The sequence below is a fragment of the Protopterus annectens genome, chromosome 11.part0 (genome assembly GCF_019279795.1).
Source record: "Protopterus annectens isolate FY-2018-M chromosome 11.part0, PAN1.0, whole genome shotgun sequence".
NCBI lineage: Eukaryota > Metazoa > Chordata > Ceratodontiformes > Protopteridae > Protopterus > Protopterus annectens.
The window spans coordinates 1,560,718,841-1,560,732,421 of NC_056745.1; the positions used below are offsets into that span (position 1 = coordinate 1,560,718,841).

Sequence of the window (13,581 nt, forward strand, 5' to 3'; positions counted from 1 at the left end):
AAGGGTACCAGAACCTGTCAGAGGTTTGGGATGCATGGCTAGGCTTAAACAGGTCCTTATGGGTGTTAGCCTAGTAAACATCCATGACTCTATGAAGACCTCTAGTGTCAAGTCTGGTGGAAGCAGCATGACCTTACTGTCAGTTTCACTGTCTCTGCATGCCATCAGTCTGTTATGGATGCAGCTGCAAAATTGATATAGTGTTGATCTGCCCTGTGCCGTATTTGGCATTGATGCAGTATTTGATGCCCTACAAAAGGGCTGTTTCCAGTGCTAACATTTCTGAATTATCCAGCATGGATGCCCTTCCAGCACTGACCTGTGTTAACCCAATTACAAGGACATCAGCACTGGCATGATACTTTCTGCAGGCTTTGTTAGAAGCAGTTTTGGCAAATTTGACATCAGGGTTAGGTGCCAGTGCAGCCTTATGGCAACATCCTTGGAGCAAGTTTACCAGCAGTGATACCTCATGCAGACCCAGTCTGGCATTACTGCAAGCAGTAACTATACAACCCATGTCACAGACGCCCAAGACCCTGCTGCAGCCTTTGCTTCCCAGTGAAGCCATAAGAGACCCATCTCATCATGTGGGTCATCAAAGCCCTCCCTCCAAAAGAGAGTCAAGGAAAAGCACATTAACTCACCAGTGGAGTCATCCATTAGAGATAAGGTTAATGAGGAGAGTCCTGCTCACCACCCCCCACCACCCCACTGGTGGCTCCCCAGACACCTTAAGAATTGAAGAGTCTTTCACCTAATGCAGAAATAAGGTGATCCACTGACACCTTTTCATCTCCACAGAGCAGATTGAAAAAGGCCCTGTAGGCACACTCATAGTCTTTCTGTGAGTGGTCTTGCCTTTGGAGGACATCTTGTAGAATGCCACAAGGTAGCTTGGGACAACGTTGACATGGTGGCTCCTGTCCCCGAGAAATACAGTAGCAGTTTAAATTTCAAGTCTTGTAAGTGGTAATCCCAGAACAGCAGAACAGCAAAACTGATTTTCTTGCAAAGGCTTTCGACACAATACCCCACTCGGGTATTGTAGAAAAACATACCAGCTTAAATGTAAACCCATATGTCACAAGATGGGTTGCAAACTGGCTTAAGGACAGAACCCACAGGGTTAGAGTTGCTGGCGCTGTGTCAGACTCCAAGCCGGTCACAAGTGGTGTCCCACAGGGCTCGGTCCTTGGCCCCCTATTGTTTGGCATCTACTTCTCAGAAGTACAGGCCAACATGGGAGGACTTTGGCTGACAAAGTTTGCAGATGACTGCAAACTGGGCGCCATAGTGGAAAGTGCATCGGACACTGATATCCTTCAGAAGGGACTCACGGAAACAGATAGCTGGTGCCAGAGCCATGGCCTGAAGTTAAACGCCAAAAATGTATAGTCATACCCTTCGGGAAAAACAAGGTAACCCCAAGCTACCATATAGGTGGCAATCCACTAAGCACAGAAGAGGTTATCAGGGACCTGGGGACCCAGGTTGACAGTGGCCTTTCTTTTGACACTCACATTGCTAAAGTGGTTAGAAAGACCTTCTACATTGCCCACCTGATCATGAAGGGATTCACATCCAGATCTAGTGAGGTCATTGTTCCCCTGTACTCTTCACTTATCAGACCAATGATCGAGTACAATGCCCCATTCGGGATGTATCTCACCCGACATCTGCAGCAATTGGAGAGACCCCAAAAGTTCCTCACCAAAAGGATAAAGGGACTCCAAAATCTGTCATATGCTGCCAGATTGAAGAAACTCCAGCTCTATTCAGTCGCATACCGTCTGCTCAGAGGTGACATGTGCCTGACATACAAGGCCATGTCCAACCCGAATTAATGGACATGCTCCACCTCAAAAATCCAAATCCACCAAAACCACTAGAGCAAGCGACTTAAACCTTAGCACGGATATAAATAGGACGTGCTGGAGGGATAGATTTATCACTCAGAGACTCCCTATGCTGTGGAATAAAATCCCGGTCCATGTGAGGCAGAGCACCTCGCTGACTCTGTTCAAGAGAAATCTAGACCTGTGGATGGGAGATCGTAGGTTTACCCCGGGAATCATCTCTGGGTCACTGCTGGACAGAGGCACAACAAACTAATGGGCACAGTATTTTTTCATATAAGGGGTGGCGTAAGCCACAATAATTTGGGCTAGGCTTATAAATGCCTTAGGGCAGATAGCCTAGTATAAACCTATGAACCTATGAACCTATGATCGTATGAAAATGAAGACCAATATTAAGTCCAAAGTAGCTGTGTCTCAGAGTACTTCCTTTTGTCTGAGGCAGTCTTGGAATTAGGCTGTGTAATTTGAAGAGTGTCATACCCCGTCTACCCAACCGTGGCTTGCCTCCCTGAAAAAATAATTAAATAAATAAATAAATGAGAACAGCAACCGCCAGCATTTACAGTTTTGCTTTCGTAAAATAGTAAACAGTGTTCTGCTTCTGGAACCTGCAGTAGTTGTTTGCCTCCCCGTCAAATGCAAAATGTCCTCACTCCCTCCATCTTGTTCCGTCCTGAAACCACAAGGTGAAAGATGCACTGATGAAGACACAGGGGAATGCAGACTATAAAATGTTTTTTGAAATTGCTACAAAAAAGGATGGGGTAGTAGGAGAAGAGGTTTATGGTATAAAAGGAAGAAAGGTGAAAGCAATGGTAATTATAGTTTAAGTAGTAGTAGAGATGATACTGAAAGAAAATAAAGACGTCAGCCTGATAGAATGTGACTGAGCTAAAGCATTTGATAAAGTGAGTCATGAAGCAATGTGGCAGATTGGATGTGAGGTTATAATAAGAATCGAAAAGCTGTTAAAGTTGACTTGCAGTTAAAGTGAAGTGTAAGGAATTTGGTGAGATAAAAATAAATAAATGGGGTATATTTCTAAATGAAGTAAAGATCTTGTGGGTCACATTTGATGAATGTGAAAGTGTAATAAAAATGGCAATTGATAATGGAACAAATAAAAAATGTTAGCTTTGTGGAAAAGTTTTTACTTGTTTCCAAAAAAGACATATAATGTATGCTGCATATTTATATATTAGGAAAATACTATATTTAGGGGGACTATGTTTCCTACTTAAATGGAAAAAAGTTATTAGAGTAGAATTTTTTAGCTTCATTTAGGGGCTCAAGGCTTAACCCTGTGAGTAGAGGGATAATTTATAATAAAAAAACAAGATGATTTGAATAAAAAAAAAAACAATGGTGTGCTTGGCATATATGCAGACAAGAAGGAATGATAGGTAAGGTGCTGTATGAAAAATATAAAATTATATGAGAAAAAGAAGAGGATTTGAAGAAAAATTCCTGGGTCCTCTCCTGTTTGGTATCTACTTTTGTGAAGTACAGGCTAACACAGAAGGTCTTTGGCTAACAAAGTTCGCAGATGACTGCAAACTAAGAGCCATAATCAAAATTCCTAATGATGTGGACATCCTACAAAAGCACCTCACTGAGACAGATGCCTGGTGTCAAAGCCATGGCCTCATGCTCAATGCCAAAAAGTGCATGGTCATCCCTTTTGGTAAAAACTGTGTACCCATGAACTAACACATAGGCGGTAGTCTACTTAACACTGAAGGCGTCATGAGACCTTGGAATACAGGTGGACAGTAGTCTCTCCTTTGATAATCACATCGCCACAGTAGTCAGGAAATCCTTCTACGTGGCACACCTCATCACAAAAGGTTTCTCATCCAGGAAAAAAGAGGTCATTGTTCCCCTCTACTCATCACTCATTAGACCCATTATAGAGTACAACGCCCCTTTTGGTATGTACTTCACAAGACATCTACAACAACTGGAAAGGCCGCAGAAACACCTCACAAAGAGGATTACCGGCCTCAAACAGATGCCCTACTCAGACCGTCTCAAAAAACTCCAGCTTTACTCCGTCGCATATTGCCTACTCAGAGGCGATCTCTGCCTAACATACAAAGCTATGTCAAACCCAGAGCTGTTGGACATGCTCCACCTAAAGAAATCCCCCTGAGCTACATGCTCTAGGGACCTAAACCTTGTCACCACAATAAACAGAACATGCTGGAGGGATAGATTCCTGTCCCAGAGACTTCCCATACTCTGGAACAAACTACCTATCTATATCAAACAAAGCTCCTCATTAGCACTGTTCAAGAAAAATATTGATGATTGGATGGGAGATAGGAAATTCACCCCGAGGATCACTTCTGTGGCTCTGCTCGACAGGGGCACAGGAAAGTAATTTTCTTGGGTGGCAAAAGCCAGGGTACCGTTTGGCTAGGCTTATATAGGCCCTAGGGCCAATAGCCTAGTACCTACCTGTGAACCTGTGGAGGTGTTCTCCCTGGGCCTCCACTGAAAATGGGCACTTACTCAATTGGACTTTCCTGGCAGTCATATGTTAATAAATAACTAAATAAATAAATAAGTAAATGTAAACTGTTAGCTTACTGTCTTTCTTTGTAGCTACATTCTGACGACGAAAATAAATTCATACGTTGATCTTATTTTAAGAAAATGTGTTCAGTGCATCCAAATGATGCCTCCAGGTGCATCTACAGTTAATGCCTACTGACGCTTCTAGGCGTCAAATATTGTTTGTTCATATTTGCATCAGTACTTCCAAAACCATGCTGTGTACAAGATTTTAAAAGATTTCATCTCAAAGCTTACACAATGGCAAACTCAACGGCATTAGTATTTGACCACTGTCTAGTGAAGGGAAAGAGAGATTAACTGTTATTTTTATGATATTAATTTATATAGATATAATTTTCACATTTTTGTAAATGTTTCAACAACCAAGTAACACAGACAGAACTCCTTAGCCTCATATGAAAGCTCTCAGCTAGATGAATAAAATGCTGCTGTGACAGTATGTGTAAATCGAGTGGTTGCTGAGATATTATAAGTTGTTTGCAAAATATTACAAACATAATAGTTACTGTATACTACTTTCATAACCACTATGATTGCAGAGATATTTGTGTGAAATGTGAGGACATAATTTGATTCTGTCAAAAAGCTTAAGCTCCGCCCATTGGAAGTTACAGCGCAAACTTTCAGAGCTCCATTAGAGGGAATGAGTTAGTGAAATTTCAAATAATCAACTGTGTGCTATAAAACAGTGCCAAAATACTCAGCCTTTACTGGATTTCTGCTGATGTCACTGTGAGGCAGAGACTCTTTTATGACAGAGAACTCTGGTTCATCACATATCTCTGTTTAGTTTTTTTGTCAGCCATGCTAGTATTTGACAGCTTGTAAGTGGGGACAGGTACATCAAGTTAGCCTATCAAATTAAAATCTGTCTACAGTTTGTTTTATCTTGCTGAATACCTAAGCAGCGTGGAGAGAGACTGAGTGTGTTGGAACAGGATGTCTTGAATTTGTCTGCTTCATTTTATCCTGTCACATGTTCTGTCCTTTTTCTTTAAGGTGTTTTTGAAGAGTGCGACTCTGAGGTCGATGTTCTGCACTGGTCTCGACATAATGTTTTCCTGCTGTATGAGATGGGCACCTTTTCAGCTTTTCTGGAGCTGCTGAACATGGAGATTGAGTAAGTTTTTATGAGACTGTGTTTCTACTTTTTCATGCCTTGTATGCCCTTGTTGGTCATTGCAGTTATTTTTGTTCCTGGTTTCAATTTGATCTTTATTTCTGACCTCTCATAGCAGACTTATCCATTGTGGCCACAGACCCCACTGCTCACAATTTGCTACAGCCCACTTTCCTATTGCCTGTTGCTGTTAGTGGGGTTTAACTTAAAAGTTCTGTGTAATTTGCCCCAGGTCACAGTTTTACCTTTGAGAAACAAGGCTTTATCAGACATTTTGAAGCTACAGCTGCTGTTTCCTTAAGTCCAGAAGTCTATAATAGAGTTCCAGAGAAGTAGAGGGAGCACTGCTTTTTTCAGCTTTGGCCAAGCAGTCAATGTTTCTCCTCTGTTTTGTTTTTACCTGATGGATCATTTGGGACCGACAGCGTAATGATATCAATGCTGGCTGCCTCCCATGTGATGTGCATGTCCAGCCCTCTAAGCTCCAGTAATATGATCACATGGAGGTAATGGTACCAGCATACTGTACACCGCTAGCTATTTGAATTAGAGTGCACACTCAAATATCGCACTGGTGACAGAGTAAGGAGGAAGGTGGATGGATGACTGTTAGCTTGATTTCCTTGGGTTAGGTTCATAGGTTCATAGGTTGGTACTCGGCTATCAGCCCTAGGGCCTATACAAGCCTAGCCATAACAATTCCCTGGCTATTTCTTCCCACATTATTTACTTTCCTGGACCCCTGTCTAGCAGGGCGACTGACGTGATCCCTGGGGTGAATTTCCTTTCTCCCATCCAATCGTCAAGGTTCCTCTTGAAGAGGTCCAAAGAGGCACTCTGCTTGACATGTATGGGCAATCTATTCCAGAGTCTGGGGAGTCTCTGGGTCAGGAACCTATCCCTCCAGCATGTTTTGTTTATTGTGATGACAAGGTTTAGATCCCTGGAGTGTGTAGCTCTGAGGGATTGGGATTTCTTTAAGTGTAGCATGTCCAACAGCTCTGGGTTTGACATGGCCTTGTATGTTAAGCAGAGATCGCCTCTGAGTAGACGATATGCGACAGAGTATAGCTGGAGTTTTTTAAGGCGGTCAGCGTAGGGCATCTGCTTTAGGCCTGTGATTCTTTTAGTGAGGTATTTCTGAGGCCTTTCCAGTTGTTGCAGATGTCTTGAGAGGTACATACCAAATGGGGCGTTGTATTCTATAATGGGTCTAATGAGGGATGAGTACAGTGGGACAATGACCTCCTTTTTCTGGATGAAAAGCCCTTCGTGATAAGGTGTGCCACATAGAAGGATTTCCTGACTGTTGTGGCGATGTGGTTATCGAAGGTGAGACCACTGTCCACCTGTGTCCCTAAGTCTCTTATCACACTTTCTGTGTTTAGTGTACTGCCACCTATATGGTAATTCATGGATACATGTTTTTCCCAAAGGGATAACAATACATTTCTTGGCATTGAGCTTGAGCCCATGGCTCTGGCACCAAGCATCTGTTTCTGTAAGGCCCTTTTGTAGAGTATCCACATCATTTGGGGATTCAATAATGGCTCCCAGTTTGCAGTCATCTGCAAACTTTGTTAGCCAGAGTCCCTTAGTGTTGACCTGTACTTCAGAGAAGTAGATGCCAAACAAGAGCGGCCCCAGGACTGAACCCTGAGGTACTCCACTTGTCACTTGTCTGGAGCTGGATTTGGAGTCGGCTACTTTTACAGTGTGGGTTCTATCAGTAAGCCATTTAGCAACCCATTGGGTGACATAGGGATTAATGCCCAACTTAGTAAGTTTATCTATGATTCCAGAGTGGGGGATGGTGTCAAAGGCCTTGGCAAGGTCTAGATAGGCTGTGTGGACCACCTTACCCTTGTCCATGGCTCTGGAGACTGATTCAAAGAAGTCAATCAGGTTCAGGAGACATGATCGGCCCTTCACAAACCCAAACTGGGTGGGGTCCAGTGTTTGAAGGTTGCCAATGTCTTTGTTTATAAGTTCCATGATAATACGCTCCATGGCCTTGCAGATAAGGCTTGTCAGACTGATGGGACGATAGTTTCTGGGATCCAAGGTGGATCCCCCCTTGTGGATTGGGATAACTGTAGCTCTGCGCCACTCAGTGGGCACGAAACCTGAGGTGAGGCTATGATTAAACATGACACTTAGGTGAGGTGCCAGTTCATATTGGAGTTCATGTAGTACACAGCCCGGGATGTCATCTGGTCCCATGGATGCTGTATTCTTGGCTTTAGAGAGTGCATTTTGTACCTGTGTGGCCGTTATTACTGGAATTTGGCAATCTTCCGGTATTGAGATGGGCCATTTAGGGGGTGAGAGGGGGGTGAAGTTGGCACTGAATCGATCTGCCAGGATATTGGCAATATCCTTGGGATCAGTATATTTAATGCCATTCTGTTTTAGCTCAGAGCAGATCTGAGCATTGCCATTTAGATTCTTGACATAGTTATAGAATGCTTTGTGGTTGTCTTTGGAATCTTTGGCAATTTTATTTTCGTAACTAGCTTTGGAGGATTTTATGAGGCATCTCAGTTTCTTACTGAGGCTAGTAAGGGAGTTTTTGCATCCTGGGATTTTCCTCTTTTCTGCAAAAGTTTCTTCCTTTTGTTGTAAAATTTATTTATGGCAGGGGACCACCAGATTGGCTTCCTTTTTTGGATGAGAGCATTTTGGTTCTATTTGGGATGGCACGATTCATGCATGAGTGGATGTGCTCGTACAGTGCCTTAGTGTAGGATTCAGCAGTTGAACTTTCAGTTCCCGTCTGCATGGGTGTCATGAAGTTTGTCACTTCTGACTTGAGTAGCATGAAGTTGGCTTTGGAGAAGTTTTTATGGTGGTTTCTTTACGGGGGGTGGGGGTGGGATGTTGATGTTAAGGGTGATTAGCTTATGGTCAGACCTGACTAACGAGGGGTGACCATAGGTATGGAGCATTGATTTCCCATGTTGGTAATGACCAGGTTTAGGATATTGGAGCCCCTGGTGGGACTATGGATTAGTTGATCCAGGGCGTTGGAATTTATGAATTCCAAGAACCGCCGCAAAGGTGTTGGGACATGAGTAGTTTTCCCAGTTAATGGCAGGGTAGTTAAAATCACCCAGTATTAGGGTGTTTGGTTCTATCTTAATATTTTCCAGTATGTTTAGAAAGGTGTAGTGAGAATCTTGGGGTATGGTGGGGATCTGTAGCAAGCTACAATTTGGATTGCAGTCTTACCTAGTGTTAGTTGCACTTGGAGAATTTCAGACACAATGTGTTGGCCAACTAGCCTGGTGGTGTGAATATCCTTGGTGAATATTGACACTCCTCCACCTTTAGTGTTTCGGTCCTGGTTTGGTGGCCGAAAAGTGTGGTAAGAGTTGTAGCCTGGTATTGCAGGGGTGCTCTCTGGAGCCTTGAACCAGGTCTCAGTTACTGCACAGATATCGATGTTCTCCATTTTTAGGAGTGCCTCGAGAGAGTGCATTTTGAGGTTTAGACTTCTAGCATTGAGTAGCATTACCTTCAGATTTTGCATGCTTGTACCTGTTACGGTGGTGGTTTTGTCCTTTGAAGTTTGCCTAAAAAAGGCACTATAGGGGTGGCAAGAGCCTTAGCCAGTAACCTGAATCCCAGGGGCAACAGGTGCAGACCATCTCTGGCAAAGCATCGTGGTCTGTCAATCATGTCATCCCAGGCAGACAGATACTGGATCCCCTTTGAATGACACCATAAGCTTAGCCAATTGTTGAAGTCAATCATTTTATCCTTATATTGTGATATCATTCTGGGCGAAGGCAGAAGTTAGTGTATCCCATGGCTGGAGTAACACAGGCCATGTCAGTTGGAAGAGGTACATGCAGGTTAATGTGTATCCTGCCCATGTCAGACCCATTGTTCATTTTTTATCATGTGGTTAGTACAGAGTATAGCAAACTAAATTTCATCTCTTCATGTGACACTTGGTGAATATCATTGCAGTAAAATATCTGACTGCCGTCTGGGAGTCAGGGAACTCAGCTCTGCAACTCTGCCTGAGAAAATATATAGTAAAAAGTGTGAAATATGGAGAGTCCTGAATAGTGTCTGTGCATTTTGTTTAGTACTAACAACAGTAATAATTTGCAACACATTAGAGACCTGCAGCCTTGTAGTCATGGAAATAAAGCAAGTTTCTTACTTTGCATACTGAACACAATGATATTATTCTTCAGTAACAGTAATTTAGGCATGTGAATGCTCCACAGCAGTTAATTAAAAGTGTTAATTTCATAAGGTCTTCCTGTCAAAACAGTGCTTTAGCAACTGTTTTTCATGAATTATTTTATAAGAACAGTAAACTAATCTGGGCTTACTTCCAAGTATAATCCTAAAAGAAGAAGAAGATTCATAGGACCATATGAAGTTACTTGGCTGATGGCTCTAGGGCCCTTAACAAGCCTAGCCAAGTTCTACCCTTATTTCCACGATCAGCACCTATTGCCTCTGTCCAAGAGGGACACAGGTAGAACCCTAGGGGTGAATTTATGGTTACCCATCCAGTCATCTAGATTGCATTTGAAGAGGGCCAATGAGATGCTCTGTTTGATATGAAGTGGAAGTCTGTCCAAAGGTGTGGTAACCTCTAGGAGACAAATCTGTCCCTCCAGCAGGTTCTGTTAATGTCACATATCAGGTTAAGGTCTTTAAAGCAAGTAACCCATGTACCATTTGACTTGTGGATATGCAGCATTTCCAATAAAGCAGGGTCAGAGATTGCCTTATATGCAAGGCAGATGTCGCCTCTCAGTAGTCTGTATGAAACACAATAAAGTGACAGTGATTTCAAATGATCCACATAGGACAGATGCTGAAGACCTTGAATTTTCCTCGTGAGGAACCTTTGTGGTCTCTCCAATTGCTGCAGGTGCTTGGAAAGGTACATACCAAAAGGGGCGGTGTACTCAATTATTGGCCTGATGAGGGAAGAGTTTAGGGAGGTTATAACTTCTTTTTTTCTGGAGGCAGTACTCTTACTTATGAAATGAGCAATATAGAATGCCCTTCTTACCACTGTGGAGACATGGTGATCAAAGGTAACCTTGCTGTCAACCTGTGTGCCCAAGTCTCTCACCACTGAGTGCATACTTAGGGTGTTGCTATTGATGTGGTAGTTAGCAGGAACATTGCTGTTACTGAAAGGGATGATAGTACACTTTTTGCATTGAGTTTAAGGCCATAACTTTGGCATCAGTCATTTGTTTGTGTAAGACCCTCTTATAGGATGTTGACATCATTTGGAGATTCTATGACTGCTCCAAGTTTTCAGTCATCAGCAAACTTTGTCAGTCACAGACTTTTAGTTTTTGCTTGTACTTCAGAGAAATAGATCCCAAACAGTAGAGGTCCAAGGACCGATCCCTGTGGAACACCACTGGCTACAGGTCTGCTGTTAGAGGTGGATTCCTCTATTTTGACTGTATGTGTTCTGTCAGTGAGCCAGTTAGCGACCCATCTAATGATATAAGCGTTGATCCCTAGCTGGGTGAGTTTGTTAATGATGCCTGAGTGGAGAATAGTGTCAAAAGCCTTGGCTAAGTGTAGGTAGGCTGTATGCACAGATTTCCCCTTGTCCGGGGCCTTGCTGACTGTCTCAAAGAAGTCCGCCAAGCTTAACAGGCATGATCTGCCTTTGATAAATCCAAACTGAGTAGGGTCAGGTGTTTGGAGATTACCTATATCTTTGTTTTTAAGTTCCATGATGATTCGCTCCATGGCTTTGCAGTTAAGGCTAGTCAGGCTAATAGGTCTGTAGTTCTCAGGGTCAGTGGAAGCACCATCTTTATGCAAGTGAGTAATGGTGGCCATTTTCCATTCGGCTGGGATGAAGCTGGTGCTTAGTCTTTGATTGAAGAGAGTACCCAAAGATGTTGCTAATGCTTGTTGGAGCCCATGTAGGATGCAGCCTGGGATGTCATCAGGTCCCATAGATGCTGTGTTTTTTGGCCTTAGAGAGGCTATTTACAATCTGCTCTTTAGAGATACAGGGTAGGGGACAGGTGGAAGGAATGTCATGGGGTATGTGTGGCGGGGACAGGAGAATGAAGTTATCAGAGAACCTGTTGGCCAACAGGTTAGCTATGTCCACAGGCTCAGTATATGTGGTATTATTAACTACCAGTTAGGCACAAATGTGGGCCTTTCCTTTTAGGTTACGGATGTAACTAAAGAACGCCTTATGGTTGTTCTTAGTTGAGGAAGCTAATCTAGATTCATAGTTTGCTTTGGAGGACTTTACAAGAAGTCTTATTTGCTTGTTTAAGCTGAGGAGGGAGTGTTGCCAGTTTAGGGGTCACTCCCTTTTACTCTTAGACAGCAATTTCTTCCTCTTATTGTAAAGCTTGTTAATGGCAGTTGTCCACCAGGCAGGTTTGCTGTTCCTTGAGGAGCTTGTTTTGGTCCTATCAGGTACAGCTGAGTCAATGCATTTGTAAAGGTGTTTGTATAAAGCATTGGTGTAAAATTCGGCATAGTTGCCAGTTCCATCTGAGAGGGGGAGGTGCGGTGAAGCTAGTTATACCATTCCATAAGAGGTTATAATCTGCTTTGGAGAAGTTTTTTAGTTTAGTTGCTATGGGTGGGGGGATCAGGTGTGCTAATTACTTTGAATGAGACTGATTTGTGGCCAGATCTCACCAGGGAAGACCTTACAGTGGGGGTGCTACAGTGGTCCCCCATATTGGTAAGCACCAAATTCAGGATGTTTGCACCACTTCTGGGGGTGCCAACCACCTGGTCCAGGGCACTGAAGTTAATTAAGTCGAGGAACCTTTGGGCACATGAGTTTGATGATGAATAATTTACCCAGTCAATGGATGGGTAGTTAACGTCGCATAAAACCATGGTGTTTGGATGTACTTTGATAGACTCAAGTAGATCTAAATAAGCAGAGTGGGTGTCCTGATTCATGGAGAACATCCTGTAGCTGGCAATGACTTGAAGAGGTGTCCTACCAACAGTTAATTGCACCTGAAGTATCTCCAGGGAGTCATACAGTGTCAACTGAATATTGATACACCACCTCCTTTAGTTTTCGTGCTTTCAGTTTGTGGTCTGAATGTGGGGAAGGAGGTATAACCCGCTGTGGCTGGGGTGTTCTCCACAGTCTTGAACCAAGTCTCTGTGACTGCACAATTGTCTGTGTCTTACAAGGTGAGGCCTGCTTCCAGTGAGTGTAGTTTCATGTTAAGAGTCCTAGCATTTAGCAGCCTAACCTTGAGGTTGTTTTTAGATGGAGTTTTTTATGACTGGAATTTTGTCCTTGAGACACTGCCTAAAAAAGGCACTATGGCAGTGGCAAGGGCCTTAGCCAGTAGCTGAAATCCCAGGGGTGACAGATAAAGACCATCTCTGGCAAAGCATCGAAGTCTATTGATCATGTCATCCCAGGCTGACAGATACTGGATCCCTTTAGAATGGCACCAGAAACTAAGTCAATCATTTTCTGTTTGTATTGAAGCATCATCCTAGGTGAAGGTAAAGTGCTGCTTAAGACTACAAACTATAATCAAAGTGTAATTTCCAAATATATTTTGACATGCCAAGGTATGCACAGTGCAGAGTTGTTTTTTTTTTAATATTAATCCAGCAACAAATGAGCATTTGTAGCTACTGAGCACTAAATAGAAGGCATTTTTACAAACCAGCTTCTTTATGAGATTTATTGCAATTGCATGCAAGCCCACTGACATTATACATCACTGTCTTATTCCCCCCACGTCAGAGATGCAGACCACATGGTAAAATATTTCACAGAACCAAAAAGTAGCATTAATTTCATTCCTAACCTTACTTGGTATGTTTTATTTATTTATCAGAACAAAACACTTGACTTTCACGGTAGATAAGGGCCCTCAGGACAATACAGTCTGCCTAAGGCCCTTGGATAAGCTTCAGATGCTTAACTGTGGCTGGGCTACTGAGGTGCAGCTCCAACGTGGTGGAGTTTGTATGTGGTCCTGTTAGTGTTACCTTTGAGCTGTGATC

General features: G+C 43.0%; 1 protein-coding gene across 1 annotated transcript in view; it reads left to right on the forward strand.

The window, feature by feature from the left end:
* The window catches only part of STRIP2 (striatin interacting protein 2), a 1,652,725-nt gene that overhangs the window by 590,390 nt on the left and 1,048,754 nt on the right, over window positions 1–13,581 (forward strand). The window contains exon 5 of the mRNA XM_044088838.1: window positions 5,442–5,562. Within this exon, the coding sequence (XP_043944773.1) occupies window positions 5,442–5,562 (121 nt within the window). The remainder of the gene's footprint in view (window positions 1–5,441; window positions 5,563–13,581) is intronic.